Source organism: Gymnoscopelus microlampas (genome assembly GCF_963454915.1).
Source record: "Gymnoscopelus microlampas genome assembly, chromosome: 5".
Taxonomy (NCBI): domain Eukaryota; kingdom Metazoa; phylum Chordata; class Actinopteri; order Myctophiformes; family Myctophidae; genus Gymnoscopelus; species Gymnoscopelus microlampas.
The window spans coordinates 7563774-7581355 of NC_139942.1; the positions used below are offsets into that span (position 1 = coordinate 7563774).

The 17582-nt window shown below is 40.4% G+C and overlaps 1 protein-coding gene across 1 annotated transcript; it reads right to left on the reverse strand.

Moving 5' to 3' along the window:
* Positions 1–221: 221 nt before the first annotated feature.
* Positions 222–14782, reverse strand: tmub1 (transmembrane and ubiquitin-like domain containing 1). Its single transcript, XM_084057261.1, has 5 exons — positions 14677–14782; positions 7872–8177; positions 5677–5907; positions 4107–4302; positions 222–2389 (listed from the first exon to the last, which is right to left on the reverse strand). Exons 2-5 carry the CDS (start codon positions 8120–8122, stop codon positions 2222–2224), a joined length of 846 nt encoding a protein of 281 aa, XP_083913387.1. The 5' UTR covers positions 8123–8177; positions 14677–14782; the 3' UTR covers positions 222–2221.
* Between the last annotated feature and the right edge of the window lie 2800 nt (positions 14783–17582).

Genomic DNA, 17582 nt, shown 5'->3' on the forward strand with positions numbered 1-17582 from the left:
TTTTTAACCCATTAAGACCTGGAACGCATCTGTGTCACTTTAGATTTCTTTGGCTATTCAAAAATAGCAGATAATACAAGCTCATGGTGCGGCACCGAGTGCCGCACCATGAGCTTGTATTATCTGCTATTTTTGAAAAATCTTGAAAAACTTTTTTTTTTTTGATTTTCTTTCAAAAAACTGTTTATTTAGAAAACATTTTTTAATAATCACCTCAGGTCTTAATGGTGCAGTAAGAGATATTTAGTTGTTCGGTCGTTGCCGTCGGGCAGAAACCTCAAATCTTTTCCGTAAATTAATGCCCTACTTTGACGCACGCGAGTGTCTCTCAAAAATACCAGATCTACAAGCTCACAACGCTTTGCAATGCAATGCGTTGTGAGCTTAAAGATCGGGTATTTTTGATTTTTTTTTTTTTAAGTGAAAGCATATGTGGTTAAGTGTGTCTACGGGTTGTATAAATACTGAAGCAATGCAAAGTATCAACAAGAGCTTGTGAATAAATAATAACTTATATAGTTCCATTGGAACACAGGTTATTGTTTTCCCATTTCCTGAAAAGTAACCGTTTTGGACATATAAAAAGGTACCCACCCGGCAGCCACAAAGTTTTAAAAAGCTCTATATTGTGCTCGTAATTATTGCTATAGAGTTCAGTAACGGGGGTTCTCCCCTTCTCTCCAGCTTTTTAACCCATTAAGACCTGAGGCGATTCGTAAAAATGGTTTTCTAAATCCCAACAGTTTTTTGAATTAAAAAAAAAAAAAAATCAAGATTTTTCAAAAATAGCAGATCTACAAGCTCATAGCGCGGCACTAGCTTGTAGATCTGCTATTTTTGAATAGCCAAAGAAATCTAAAGTGACACAGATGCGTTCCAGGTATTAATGGGTTAATAAACAAAAATACATTTTCAAGTCTGGATACCAATTTGATCCAAAATGGAAGAGATGAAACAAAACAAAAACGAATTGGAACTGGTCTGGAACACTATGAAATTGAAGCTGACAAATGAGTTCGCTCGCCCTGATTGGATAAAATTGGAGTCCCACCTGAAAATGTATTATCTGTTTATTGAAGAGCTGGAGAGACGGGGAAACCCCCCCCCCGTTACCGAACGAACACTCTACAGCAACGATTACTATCACAATATAGAGCCGTAACTTTAACCAAATAATATCACTTACACAAACTTTAATGACTATGTTGAGGGTTTGAATCCCACGCCAAACAACAGGGCATGCACAAACTCTTACCCTCTTGCTGTATAGCGCTGAAGAAGCGGGGGAAACCAGACAGTTTATTTGGGTTTCAGCCAAAGAGAAAGCAGCATAGCTACACCGCTGCTCTGTGTGGAGTCAGGAAGTTGACCTTTTGACCTCCTTAAAAAAAACACCTCCGAGAGGTGTGTCTGGCACTAAAAACACACACACGCGTGCGCACACACACACACACAAACAAACACACTGCCTGTCAGCCATCGCTGTGGAAGCAACGGTTTTATGCCATGTCTTCCACACAAAAGAGGACAGACAGACAGACATTCAGGTAAACAGACAGACAGACAGACATTCAGGTAGACAGACAGACAGCTCAGTGATACAGGCTGTCCACAGCCAGGAACTATAACGATAACTATAAAGACGTAGTTTTAAAAAAAATGGTTCCAGCGGACTCCAGTGGATGGGAGAGTCCACACACCACCAACCATAATGAACTATACAGTTATAGACGTCATTATAGCTATGGTTATTCATCACAACTATAACCAATGATACAGCTATAGACATCATTATAGTATAGCGTTGCTGTCGGGGTGGAAACCTTGCGAGTAAAAAAATAAAACTTAAATTTTGTTTTATTTTTCGAAACGATTTAAAGCAGTGGAAAATAGCCGATCCGCAAGCTCACAACGGCTCGCATTGTGTGACACTCTTGTATGATGAAGTAAGGGCATTAATTTACGAAAAAACAAAACGTAAAAAGTTGAAATATGGAGGTACAAGGTTTCTGCCCGACTGCAACGAGAGCCAACTACACATTAAATTTGGCAGGTCCTTGACATGAAAAAAAAAAAAAGGTTTGAGAAACCCAACTGCTTTATAGATTACGGTTAGAGTGCTTGGGGTGTGTGTATGAACGGCCCTGTAAAGCATTGGGTGTAATATAACTCATCGTCTGTAGACTAATTAATCAATCCATCAATCAATCAATTGAGAATTTCATCGTCTGTAGACTCCGAAGGCGACGAAGCTGAAGAAGACGGTGATGCCCATCAGCGAGGCGGTGGCGGGCGCCGTGAAGACGTGGCGGTACTGGACGTGGCAGTACCACAACACGGCCAGCATGACCACGAACACCGGCACCATGAGGCTGCCCACGTTCAGCACCTGTGTGTTTGTGTGGAAAAGAAGAAGAACGGGAGACTGTATTTGCGACAGTTAAAAGCACACCATCACCCAATTAAAAGCGCTAAAACGGAATAAACAGCACAAAAAAAAAAGTTTCCTTTGTGGTCCCAGTATGTATGTAAACGTAAATCATAGTAGTTTATAATGGCATATGATTATATATTCTGTTTCACAAGACATGAAATGAAAAAAATAAAGACATGAAAATCTCTGGTTTTAGGCTGCCCACAACGTGGGAAAGTTTTAATAATCTCAGCCCTAAGGTATAAATGACAGTTTAAAAAGGAGTAGTTCACTCAAAAAAACTTATTTTCTATCAATTACACACCCCACAAAGCCTTGAATTCATGGAGATTTTTTTTGTTTTTTGTCGCATTCCTAAAGCCAATAATTTGTAAGGGTAAGGGTCCTGAACCTGGTATGGGTGGAGTACATATGAGCAGTGCTTTGGATATCATGGTCGAACACAGGGTGACGTCCACACTGTTTAAACCTCATCAACTATTGAGGTGCTCACTGCTCAAACGTCCTAGTGCGTTATTAGCACAAACAGCTTAGTTGAAACAATGTAAACATGGACTTCCCATAGTTGTAGTAATGAATAGAAGTCGGGTTGTAAATTATCGGGTTGTCACACACAATAAGGAGGATCAAATGACTAGTGCTCCTCCCCAAAAGTTGAACCGTTTCCAGCTTGAGCGCATCAGCGCATCTTTATCACATAGAAACACATGGAAGACTGCCGCTGCCAACTCAGCAATCATACAGAAGTGAACTGATTTTGTACCCAACTTCTAATAAAAATATTAACCCATGAAGACCTGGAACGCATCTGTGTCACTTTTTGATTTGAGCAAAAAAGTTATTATTACTACTTTACACTTGGGCTGTTCAAAAATAGCAGATATACAAGCTCATAGCGCGGCACCGAGTGCCGCACTACGAGCTTGTAGATCTGCTATTTTTGAAAAATCGAGAAAATGTGTGCAAATTAATATATTTATATTCTTTTAAAGCGAACATTTTTTACTCAAATCTTTGCTTCTGGGGGGTCCCTGGAACAACATATTTTGAGATGGGGGTCCGCGGCCAAATACATACCACCTTGACATGAAAATGTTTGAGCAACACTGATATAGAAACATACGTTTTTTTCCAGAAAACTGTTGGGATTTAGAAGACATTTTGTAGAATCGCCCTCAGGTCTTAATGGGTTAATGAAAAAGCCCATTTAGACCTGGAAAGCATCCGTGTCAATTTAGATCTTAGCTAATATAGCAACATCATAGGTTTTTCAGCAAACTGTTAAGATTTAGATGGTATTTTATTGCTCTCGGGCACAAACCTCTTACCTCCATCTTCTAACTTTTTGTGTTTTTTCGTAAATTAATGCCCTACTTGAACATAGTGCAGCGTCACACAAAAAGTACCGAAAGTAGCAGATCGACAAGCTTGTTGATCTGCTACTTTTGCTATTTTTCTATTTGAATCCTGAAAAGTAACAGATTTGGATTTGGTTTCCACCCGACAGAGACGATTTGTAGAATCGGCCTCGTGTCTATATGGGTTAAGCAAGTATTTCGGGAGCTATGCCGTTTAGGATATTAAAAACCAAACACAATGAAAGATGGGGAAACTCTCTCCTCCACTCCGAGGCCATCCTACGCTAAAGTGAACAGAGGTTAAAGGTTTTTACCTGCTCTGAGGCCACGCCCACGCCGCCACCGGCTGGCCCCGCCCCTACGCCCCCCCGCGCCGCGTGCTGCGAGATGTAGCAGTGCAGCACGGCATTGTGGGTCAGATTGAGGGAGGCCAGGCTCTGTCCGTCGTCCTGCAGGAGCTGACCTTGATAGATGAGACGCACGCACTGTTCCTGACCTGAAAAATATGTTCTACGCGCACACACGCACACACACACACATGCACACACACATACAGCAGAGTCAAACTGTGTGAAGTGAAGAAGGTTTTCAACCTTTTCTGAATCCACTTGGAAATAGGGAAAGCGCTTGTGGTCCCACCCATCGTTCATCGCTACTGTTCATTTAGACCAGGGGTCTTCTTCAACAGGGGGTCCGGGACCCCTAGGGGGTCCTCAGAGTTACTACAGGGGGTCCGCCAAATCTTTGTGTGATATGATTCTTTTTTTTTTTTTACATTAACCACTTGAACCCTAGCATCCCTTTTCCGAGGAGAACTTCAGCCAAACATAGCCGATCTACAAGCTCACAACGCCTCGCGCTGCGAGGCGTTGTGAGCTTGTAGATCGGCTATTTTTGGCAAAGATGTATAGGTGTAGAGGGAAAAACAGAGCAGACCAAGTAAACAAAAAAAGTTTAATCTGAAACTCAATTTTATACAATATAGAGGGGGTCCCTGCTCCATCTCTCTCAGCTAGGGGGTCCTTGGCCTGAAAACGTTGAAGACCCCTGATTTAGACACTTCAGCTCAGGATGAAACATTACCATTTATTAACAATTTACCATATTATTGCATATAACCATTTAATGCAACATTAACCATTTGAACAGCGAACAGAAGCTGCTTAACTCTTTGACTGCCTTCGATGCGTTTTCAAGTCAATTGCTACTTGGTCCACTTGGCACGTTAGACGTGTCGAATAGCTTTTTAATTGTTTAAGCAGGGTTCAGCACGCACGGCGCCCACCGGACAGTTTTGTCAACGGGGGAAATAAAAGGACGCTCTGCTTCCAAATTCCGCCGATTTTCGCCGTTTTTTTCTCTCACGCCGTTAGGAGAAGCCCCCAAGGTTGGTGCCCTGTGCTGCGCTGCTTTTATCCACCAGATTGGGACGTTCACGGCATATTTTGCACCATTACGGTGCGTTCATCATCGGTGACGACTAAGTGCCTCTAACAACCGCTGCTGGCTGCGTGCACGCAGCGAGGCAATGCGAGGTGATGCGAGGCGACGTGAGGCAACAATCACACAATCACGTACAGCATGCGTCCCCTCCTCCTGCGCCTAATGGCTGTACATGGGGCCAACGCGTGCTTTAGCGTGATTGTGTGAGTGTGGCTTCAGGAAGTCAATTCCTAGCCTCGATGTCCAGGCTTTTATTTTTTATTTTTGCTAAAAAATAAAAGCTTGGAAATTCCTGTCCCAGCTGTTGGTACGCAAAAGCGCCTCGCGTCGTTTGATGTGGTGCGCATTTTTTATTTTGGGTGCGCATGCGCACCTGCGCACCAGTTGGCTGTGCACCCCTGGCTATTCGCTACGCTGAATTTAATTAGACCCGTTAATTACCTCTTGATGTATCCGATGGTGTCCTGCGGCGTGACCTGGGCCATTCTCTCCGTGTCGTTGAGGAACTTCAACCTCAGCACCATGTTCCGCTGCACCTCCGGGGCGGCGGTGGCGGCGGCTGGGTCCGGGGCGGCGGGACTCGAACCGTCTAGCGGGCTGGACGAGGACGAGGAGGCGGAGTCCCGACGCCTCACGCCGTCGTCTACTGGCCCGTCTCCCGTAAGGCTCTGCCTGGGGGTTGTGCCACGACCACGAAATGTTGCTCAACGATTAATAGGCTCTATGCACAGCAGCCATATTGGAAAGAAATTGGGCCTCTTCTTACTTCCTTCACAGGTGTTACCAATGATACTAATGAAGGGCTGTTCCATTTTGGTCATTTGGTCAGGGTGCTGATATCGTGCATGTTGGCTCACTAGAAACACTCCATTTTGGTTCCCAAATGGCCCCTTATGGTGGGTGTGTGTCTCTGAGAGTGTACAAATGGAACCAAATGGACCCATAAGGGTCCATTTGGTTCCATTTGTACACTCTCAGAGTTATGGGGGTTCTTGAAAATAGGACAACCACTATGCCACACTAAATGGAACAGAGCCTTAATTAGTATCATTGGTAACACCTGTGACGGAAGCAAGGAAGGGGCCCAATTAATTCCCAATATGGCTGCTGTGCATAGAGCCTATCGTCACAATAATGATGTGTTTTGGCATTGAACATTGGAGCATATACATGAAACATGCTTTTGGATCACAGGGTAGATATGACAAATAAGTTAAAGGAGCACGTCACCCATTTTCAACCTATCTTCATACAATTGGTCCTCACTAACGCTCATTAAGAGATGGCATCATATCTGTCTACTCACTCTGTCTCAGGGCTGTGGACAGATCAGAAACCTGCTTCCCAGTGACATCATCTGTTTTATTTTGTTTGTTATCTTGTATTAATGCAAGAGCATAGAAACAGAATTCATTGCTCTTGCATTCATTTAAAAAAAGTGTCAGTGGTAGGGCAGGTTTCTGAACTGTCCACAGCCCTCCAAAGAGACACACTGGCCCAATTCCAAACTCCGCCCTAAGCCCTCAAGCCCTGCACCATCATTAGCTTAAGGTAAGTCAGCTAGTAAGTGCCTGAGTGTGGGAGGGTTTAAGGGCTCCAAAAGGGTACAAAAGCAATGGAACAGCCCTTTGTGACGTCCCACGTTACCTTAACGACAGACTGACTGGCCGTGCTTCAGTAATAATAGTAATAAGAAGAAAAATGAGGAATTCATAATTAATTTGATCATATTCTAGCTAAATTTCATATACATAAATCCAAATTTAGCCATTCCAAACCCTCATTCTTTGTATTTGAGATTGAAGCCAGGCAGTACATTAAAACAATTTATGACTCAAAAAATAAGAAAGCTGCAAGAACTGTCTTTTTGTGTTCACTCTTTAATGTTTTCTGTTAGTAAATCCCCCTGGCTCTGATGATGTTATATAGATGTATTGATAACTTCTTTGTTTGTGTATGTTTGTGTTTGTTCGTTTTGTATTGTCTTGTAATTCATGAGAATATAAATAAAGATTTGTAAAAAAAGAAAAGACTGGCCGTGGGCGTCGGCGTTCTCTGGTAACTCCCACTACGCAATGTATTGTGGGCAATTTCTTTGCCAAAGTCTCCAAAGGTACTGACTTACGGAAAGGGTGCAGAAAGGGGCGTTACCGAGCCCTCGCTGACTTCAGGCTGACTTTCCGATTTCATTTGGAACAACCCTCAAGCCCTTACGGAGCTCACATGAACGCGCACCCAAGTCAATGAGTCAGTGAGGGGGTGGTTTGGAATTGGGCCACTGAATAGACAGACGGTGCCATGTTATAGTGAGCATGTTATCGGGTGAGGACCAATTATATGAAGATAAGGTTGAAAATGGGTGAAGCGGTCCTATAAACATACAAATAAATGACATATTTGATACTTTATCCTTTCGAAATAAAAATGGTGAAAAGCTCACAGCATGTCAACGCACTGTGAGCTTGTAGATCTGCTATTTCCACTATTCTAATTTGTAATGTTTGAAACGATTATAACAATTAAGCAAAATAATTGCTATTATCTCAAATAATTGCGACTAAGACAATTATGTAATAATGGAGACAGGCCTACGTGTGTGTGTGTGTGTGTGTGTGTGTGCGTGCGTGCGTGTCTACCTTCGCCCCTCTCCGTCAGCCTCCGCCTTTGCTTCGTCGCCAAGGGGCGGAGCTAGAGAGTCTGCCAGGGTTGCCACGGGAACCGCGGCATCTTCCGGCGTGGGGGCGGAGCTCGCAGAGGAAGAAGGGGCGGGCTCCGCGTGCAGCTCGGCGGTGTGAGTGGACAGCCAGGCCAGCACCAGGACCAGGCCCACCAGTAGGAGGCCAAACAGCAGCGTGACCTCGTCCCCCACCCCCTCTATCACCGCCATGACCTTTGACCTCTCTGTGGTGACCCTCACCGCCGCCCAACGCACGCTAAGGCACCTGGATGGATGGACACGCACGCGCACACAAACACACACACACACACACACACACACAAACACACAGACACATTACTATTTCCGTAATTGACTAATCGGCCGATTATCGAAACGATCAGCGGTGGAAAAAGTACTCACATTTTCTGCTTAAGTAAAAGTATCAATACTGCAATGTAGAAATACTCTGTTACAAGTAAAAGGCCTGTGTTTAAAATGTTACTTGAGTACAAAAGTATTGTCATAAAAATATACTTAAAGGACAAAAAGTACTAAAGTACTAAAGTGTTTCAAAATAGCAGATCTACAAGCTCAATGCGACACGTTGTGAGCTTGTAGATCGGCTATTTTCAGATAGCCTAGGTTTAGATTAGGGCTAAAGTCGTTAATGTATGTTTAATGATGTAATAAGTCATATCTGCAAAGTCACTAGCAACTAAGGTTTTCTAATAATTGTAGTGGAGTACAAGTAAAAGTAGTAAAAGTACTGACATTGGGAAATACTCCAGTAAAGTAGAAATAAGTGTACATAAGTACACTTTTGGATCGGGGCGGTGCACCTGATCTGGCGCAGCGCTCAGGTCCTGGACCTGGTGAGACGAAGGAGGAGCCCGGACAGGAGACAACCCACAGAGCCTAGTCCCTCCACGTGCCAGAGCCTCCCCGAGTCCCGGCAGAGTACTTCCGGAGAAGCGGACTGCCCTGTCTTGCCCTATAGGACTGACCGTGGGTAGCTACTGGGAAGTAAGTCGGGGCTTGATCAACCCTGGCTGGGTCACCTGGGCGAGGGTGTATTTTGTATGTTGCGAGACCCGAAACACCCGATGACCCCAGGCTACAACACTGATGATACGTCCCAGTTGCATCCATGTGATGTTTTTCTTTATTATAAGTACAGTACTTGAGTACATGTACTTAGTTACTTTACACCACTGGAAACAATTGATCGGATTATGGCACTTATTTAGCAATTAGCGTATAAATTGAAATTGAAGTTATTTTATTTTATTCTAACTAACAAAAAAGACAATAAAGACGATTCATTCAAAAATACATATTTTATAAGATTTTGCTCAGCTGCTGAATAGGCTACTATTCAAATAAAAGACAAATCAAATCTAAATAAATAAAAGCCACCCACGGTACTTTTACTCATTCTGACTGCATTAATCTTATTATAGAATACACATTTGTCAGGCTAAAGGGTGACTGTACTCTTTTAAAACTGAACTAGGTCATTTAAAAATAAATATCCAAGCCATATTGTTTGTTCTCGATCCTATAACGCTGCACGCAGGTACAGACGTTGTTGTATTGGCTTTAATGTTAAAGTACAGTAGAAACTCCATCTTACAAATAGGCCTGTCGTAATTATTACATAATCGTCTAATTGCAATTATTGGAGATAATCGTCATAATTGTTTCCATGTTGAAAAATTATCATACATTTTCAGAAATAGCAGATCTACAAGCTTACAACGTGTCACTTCGTGACGGGTTATAACAGGGGTGGGCAACTTTGATGATGGAGAGGGCCACTATATTTCCACACTCACTCCAGAGGGCCACATTGCATATCGTCGGTGTCCAGCCGGGAACAACTAACTCCATTTTCAGGTTTTTTTTTTCTTTTCATAAATCGACGCTATTGAACACCCTTCACGTCTGTGTAAAAAATCTAAACATTTGAACCAATGAAAAGTATTAAAAAGCGCCTCAGACGAAAACTCCCAACTCCATTGGATCCTCAAACTGTCCGTCAAAAACAAACAACTCCCCCCTCTCCTCTAAACAGTGCTACAGCACAGCATTAGCAGTGCGCGGTGCGCAGTGAACGAGGAGGAACAACACGTAAACAGACTCCCCGTAGTCTGTTAAAACTATGCAGTGTACCTGTTTATCAAACAGCACTGACGCTAATTTTATGAAAACAAGTCATTATATTTCTAAAATCTATGAAGTGTTTAATGAGGAGAGCAATGTGATAAGAAGAAAGACGTTCATAGCATTTCTGTCGCGCTAGTGTTCTACTACCTCTTAGCAGAAGTTATTGTAATATTTAAAGTCCTGTTTATTGTTGTAGGCCTATATAATAAGTGTCATGAAGCATCAGGGCATTAATTCACACGTTGTTGTGATGCATTGTGAGCTTGGAGATCCATTGTTAGCTTTTGGGAATCTGTACCCTTTTGAAACCTCTCTCAGCAGCGAGTGGAGCTACTGTTGTTTGGACACCTCCATTTCCAACTCCATTTCAGCTTGATTTCTGTTCGTCTGAAACTTCTAACTCCACTCGCGCTGGATAAAGTGTTGATTTACCCGCGATTTGGGTAAAGTGTTGATAATATAATGACACATGCAAGTATCTCACAATATATACAGTCACTATACCAACTTTGACGAGGTAATATTGCTTTGTTTTAAAAATATAAGGTTTTGTTCATTTTCTGAAAAACGTATATCTTGTTTTTTCGTTTCCTGAACAATGAGCATTTTGGAGTTAGCAGTTTCTGGCTGGACAGCAGAGATATACTGTTGGGCAAAAAATAGAAGATCTACAAGCTCAAAACGCGTCGCAGCGCGACGCGTTTTGAGCTTGTAGATATGCTATTTTTTGGGGGGAATCCAGATTTTTTTTCTTGTTTTTTTTTTGGAATCCTGAAAAGTCTAAATGTTATTTAATTTCAAATGCATTTAGTTATACATATGTTAACTTTATGAACTTAAATACAAATATATTAGACATAAAAAAGACAATAGAAATGTAATACTAGTCATTAAGCTACTAATATAGACTAAGTAATTAAAGCGGGTCATGTTTGCATGTTTGGAATTGTAACAGCTGAAATCAATAATAGATCAGTATTCCGATATTAACCTGCGGGCCGCATTAAGTGAAGGTGGGGGCCGCCAGTTACCCATGTATGGGTTATAAGCTTGTAGATCAGCTATTTCTTTATTCTTTTTAATAAAAGTAATAAATGTGTCAGTAATTTCTTTGTATACATAATGATTTGTCATATGTGCCCTGTGATTTATTTTTATTATAAAGCCTAGTAAAATGCCAAACAGAAATTTGATAATTTATGTTCATATGTTTAATGCCACAGCACAAACACAATTAAATCGTTAATCGCACTTATTTGTATGACAATTACTCGTCAACTTAAATGTTGTAATCGTGACAGCCCTACTTAAGATTACTGCAGGTAATCCTTTTATTTATGATGTTGAGAGGGCAAATGGCCTCAGACTTTAGACCATACATGGGCAACTTGCGGCCCGGGGGCCACATGCGGCCACCTCCTTCACTTAATGCGGCCTGCAGGTTAATATCGTAATACTGATATATTATTGATTTCAGCTGTTACAATTCCAAACATGCAAACATGACCCGCTTTCATTACTTCTGTCTATATTTTAGTAGCTTAATGACCAGTATTTAAATTCTATAGTATTTAGTATGTCCAATGTATTTGTATTTAAGTTCATAAAGTGAACACAAGTATAACTAAATGCATTTGAAATTAAATAAAAATGATATTTTCCAGGATTCCAATTCAAAAATAGCAAAAACAAATTCTGGATTCCAATTCAAAAATAGCAACAAAAAAAACAAGTATCAATACTGCAAAGTAGAAATACTCTGTTACAAGTAAAAGGCCTGTGTTTAAAATGTTACTTGAGTACAAAAGTATTGTCATAAAAATATACTTAAAGGACCAAAAGTACTAAAGTGTTTGAAAATAGCAGATCTACAAGCTTGCGATGCGTTTTGAGCTTGTAGATCGGCTATTTTTGCTACATTTGTGTGACATAATGGCGGAAAACTAAATCAAATACGGAGAGACAGTATAATGCAACGTGGCCCTCTGGAGTGAGTGTGGAAATATAGTGGCCCTCTCCATCATCAAAGTTGCCCACCCCTGCTTTAGATGATGTTGGAAGTCATCTGCATAGGGCACCACCATTGTTACGTGCCATATTTTGGTTTGCGGTCAGCTATCGGCAGATCGCAAAAGGCCAGACCGCACCAATGCAAACTAGTCGCAACTCCTTGCAACAAAACAGTTTCAACCCATTAAGACCTGGGGACGATTCCACAAATGCCTGTTAAGGCCAGTTCAACTTCACACCAATGCAACTCCTTGCAACTGCCATTGATTGGGGCAGGTGGCACTGGCCTTTAGGGAAGAGATATGGCTCACTACTCCTAAGCTTAGTTACATTTAACGCTGGAAAAAACTATGGTTATGTGGAAAAACACCCACGATTAAATGGGAGAAAAGAAAAACCCTCCAGCGAGGGTTGTCGATTCGATTACGATTACTAAATTAGTTGGCAACTATTTAAATAATCGATTTGATTATGATGAATCTATAAAGACATTTGGTGTGGACAGAAAAAAGCGGCCCGCAGGTTAATATCAGAATACTGATATATTATTGATTTCAGCTGTTACAATTGAAAACATGCAAACATGACCCGCTTTATAAGTAGCTTTATGACTAGTATAAACAATACATTGTCTATTTTATGTCCAACTAGACCATACCCGGTCGACGCATCCGTGGGGGGATATGCGCACATGATCTGGCAACCCGGGAGGCAGTTCGTCCCATAGCTGGGCAGCCCCGTAACCATGGCGACAGTGTTTTACACAAAAACGCTAATAAGAAGCTGAGATTTGATGAAATCAAAACAGGCTTCACAGTTAAGTTCAGATGGTAATGGTCAATGGCTGTGTGCAAAATCAGAGCAATTGCTCCAGCCAGTGAGGAGAACCGGGTAGCTTCACCACTACAGAGGTTACTAGAATTATAGTAAGATGTATTTGTATTTAAGTTCATAAAGTTAACATAAGTATAACTAAATGCATTTGAAATTAAATACAAATGTTACTTTTCAGGATTCCATTCAAAAATAGCAACAAAAAAAAAAGTTTTTGAGCTTGTAGATCGGCTATTTTTGCTACTTTTGTGTGACATAGAATGGCGAAGTACGGCATTCATTTACGAAAAAAGTAAAAATACGGAGATAAGAGGTGCCCAACAGTATATGCAATGTGGCCCTCTATAGTTTGGAAATGTGGCCCTCTCCATCATCAAAGTTGCCCACCCCTGATTTAAAAGGTAGGGTAAGTGATTGTCTTTGAATATATGTAAAAAAAAAAAATACATATAAGGGAACTTTTTTTTTTTTACATATAAGGGAACTTTTTTTTTTACTAAAATCTTTGCTTCATGGGGGTCCCTGGAACTAAATATTTTGAGATGGGGGTCCACGGCCAAATACATATCATTTTGGGGGTCGTTGACATGAAAAAGTTTGGGCACCACTAATATATAGCAATAGTTTTTTCAGAAAAGGTAAAAGGATTTAGAAGACATTTGTAGAATCCCATAGAGCAAAGATTTGAGTCACAAATGTTCACGATGTTTCAAAAATAGCAGATCTACAAGCTCATATGACCATGGACTAAGGGCTTTTTTCCATTGTGGTCCTGTGTATTCAATTCATCAGATTCAGATCAATTCACCCTCAGGCCAGGGGTCCCTTGACACGAGGGGATTCTAGAGGGACACTTACAGGTCTGTTAGCTCTGAGAGTGTACAACATTTGTTCCATTTGTCCTTCTGAAATGAAAAGTTTGAGAACCACTGTCATTGGCGTAAAGTAACTAAGTAAATTTACTTTAAGTGCAATTTTGAGGTATGTTTTACTTTACCTGAGTATGTCCAATGTTCAATACTTTTACTTCTACTCCACTACATCTCAGAGGTAAACGTTGCACTTTTTACTCCTGCACTACAATTATTTGAAAACTTTAGTTACTAATTACTTTGTAGATTTTGATTATTATTACAAAACATACATTAACCACTTCAGACCATATATACACATTTCTACAAGCTCTCGATGCCACACATTGTGAGCTTGTAGATCTGCTATTTTCAAAAAGATTTTTTAAAATGTCATACATTTGAAAACGTGTGAAATGGGACATGCTGCTTAATGAGTACTTTCTACTTTGGTACTTCAAGTGCATTTTGATACCAATACTTTAGTACTTTTACTACATTAGTAAATGTTTTATTCCGGACTTTTACTTGTAACAGAGTATTTCCACATTGCAGTATTGATACTTTTAAATGCGAGTACTTTACCCCACCACTGGACATATTATGTTTACTCATAATTCTGTGTAAACATGTTTCCATTCTGCTGTTTCTATAGTTATTTATAGACGTAAAGTAGAAACCAGCCAGTCAAACTGAAATATACCATGACGTCATGCTTTATAAAGATTTATAAATATGATGTTATGTTGTGTACACACTGTAATATAAGCCTAATGCTGTACATTTGCATTATGTTTACATGGACGTCAATCTAACGTTAGTTCCACGGGCTGTGTGAACACTAAAACACTGGTAATGACACTCAATGGAAACACAGCTGACGCTCATTAGAGTTAATTACGATAACAACGCATGACTTACTGTTCAGATGGAAAACATTCAGGCTCATAATAGTTGTGTTTAGCATTAGCATTAGCCACTCGCTCCTCTCTCTCTCAGCTGCTACTTTGTACTTCCTGGTTGCCGGTGGGACCGGATGTGACGCCGTCGTGCCGCTAAGGGACGTTTGGGAAATGTAGTTCTTTTTTTACATGTAGTTCCTTTTACACTTTTCCTTTTTTAGTTGAAGTTCCTTTGATGTGCTAGCTGTTATTGTTTTATGTAGTTATTTTTTAAATTTCTACATTTCATAAGCTTTATTTGTCACATGTGTATGACCAGTGACACCAGACTGTGCAACACCATTATATAATACAAAACAAAAGAAAAGCAGCAGTGGAGTACATGTAATCCTATAATAATATAATATAATATAATATATGATACAATAATGAATATAATATGATATAATATAATATAATATAATATAATATAATATAATATAATATAATATAATATAATATAATATAATATAAGACGCAATACAATTAATATAATATAATATATGATACAATACAATACAATCAATATAATATAAAATAATATAATAAATATAATATAATACAAACAATAAATATAATATAATATAATATAATATAATATAATATAATATAATATAATATAATATAATATTATATAATTAATATAATATAACATAACATAACATAACATAACATAACATAACATAACATAACATAACATAACATAACATAATAGAATAGAATAGAATAGAATAGAATAGAATAGAATAGAATTAACTATAATAAATAACAGTAGTGTGTGCTTGCCTTAGCAAGCCCAAAAATAATGTAATATTATTAATTTTTTTTTAAATGATAACTGGGTGGTGCCTGTTATAAGGCACGCCCCACTGGTTATTCAATAATCATTTTACCCATGTGTGTTCCTAATAGTTGGAGGCCATTCTGTGATAGCCTGGTAAATTCTGTGACGTCACTAAAGACAAACAGACAGACTGAAAATGAAGACCCATGAACTGATATTCATCAAGAATCTTTAATCAGATTTAAAAAAGGGAAATAAATAAACCTGCAAGCATCCAAGGTGAAAACAAACTGTAAGATGACATCTAATGTGGAAAAGCAAAGTCTAATAATGTTTTTATGTCCTGCCAAGTGAGAGTATTCTGTCTGTCTGTCTGTCTGTCTGTCTGTCTGTCTGTCTGTCTGTCTGTCTGTCTGTCTAGTCTTAATGTGGTGAATCCATCCATCCACCCATCCACCCATCCAGGGACGTGCACAGATAGACTCTAGGTGGTGCTAGAGCACCTGCCCTTTGCCCTCTTGACCAGAAGTGCCCTTTTGAAAAAAGAAAAGTCAGTTTATAGCAGGGGTCTTCAACAGGGGGTCCGGGACCCCTCGGGGGTCCTCGGAGTTACTACAGGGGGTCCGCTAAATCTTAATGTGATATGATTTTTCTTTTTACCATAACCACTTGAAACCTAGCATCCCTTTTCTGAGGAGAACTTTAGCCAAAAATAGCAGATCTACAAGCCCACAGCGCCTCACGCTGCGAGGCGTTGTGGGCTTGTAGATCGGCTATTTTTGGCAAAGAGGTATAGGTGTAGAGGGAAAAAAGAGCAGACCAAGTAAACAAAAAAAAGTATAATTTACTTGAGCACCTGCCCCTCAAAATGTCTGTGCACGCCACTGCACCCATCCATCCATCCATCCATCTTCATCCACTTATCCAGAGGGTCATAGAGGTAACAGTTCCAGCAGAGAATCGGTCTTCCCACATCAGCCACTTACCTCTGGGTATAATCTCTACTGGTCCTTGGTCTACACATGACACTGTGAACCATATATATGTTTTGTTTTGTTGTCTCCGCCAGGCCGAAGATGGTGGAGAGTATGTTTTCGTTGGATTTTCGATGTGTCCCCACCCCCCCAGAAAGTGGACCCAATTATGTCTGTTTCTCCTGTGAACATTAAAACCTGCAACGTACACAGCAACAATAGATACTGTACATGTCATCGCTCCATTAAAATGGGGAAACTCCCTCCACAGGCTTGGGCTAACAACTTATTACTGGACGCCATACCCCGAGAACTGCAGGATTTTCACCCGTTAGAGGAAAGGTTGGTAAGTCAACGTATTGCCTTCATGAAACTTGTTGGCTTGCCAAGAGGCAGACAAAAGGCAATCCACGGTAATGCAGTCAATGTGCCATCTGACGTACACACTATCATCAAAGTTCCAATCTTGGAATAAATTCCAATATTTGCTGGTGGAGACTTGTGCTCCGAGGAGCACATTTTCTAGTTTTAAAAAGGTTATCCTACGATTTTTGCAACCCATTTCTTCACCCAGTGCCTAAGCTGTAATCCTGGCTGCTACTCTCCCTCTGCCTTATGTTTTTATGTTTCTTTTTCATCTGCATTTTCTCCTGAGAGCCATCATCTTTCTCTTCATCATCTTTCTCTTAATCATCATGTCATAATCTTCTTATATTATGCTTGGACCCCGTTGTTTATTTATTTATTCATGCATTTATTTGTTTATTTGTTTATTTATTTATAGTGGGATCACCGTTTGTATCTTTTTTTCTTGGCAGTCATGACAGCCAGTTCCCACCTGATGTCATGTGTGAGTTCAGACTGCTCCACACCGTACTGATTAACTGCTAGCTTGCATAGTGTCTTCAGCGTTGGACTTAAATCTAAGATATACAGGTAATCAGGTGTGTCATATGACTCGTATCCTCCAAAGAGGATAATACGATCTCCCATCATGCAACAAGCCATGCAAGACATGCCACACGGGGCTTTCCCTTTGGGCTCAACCTTCCTCCATGAGATGTTCTTTGGATTGAATTTCCACACATCATTGAGGGGCTGGCTTGAGTTGTTGTATCCACCCAATAT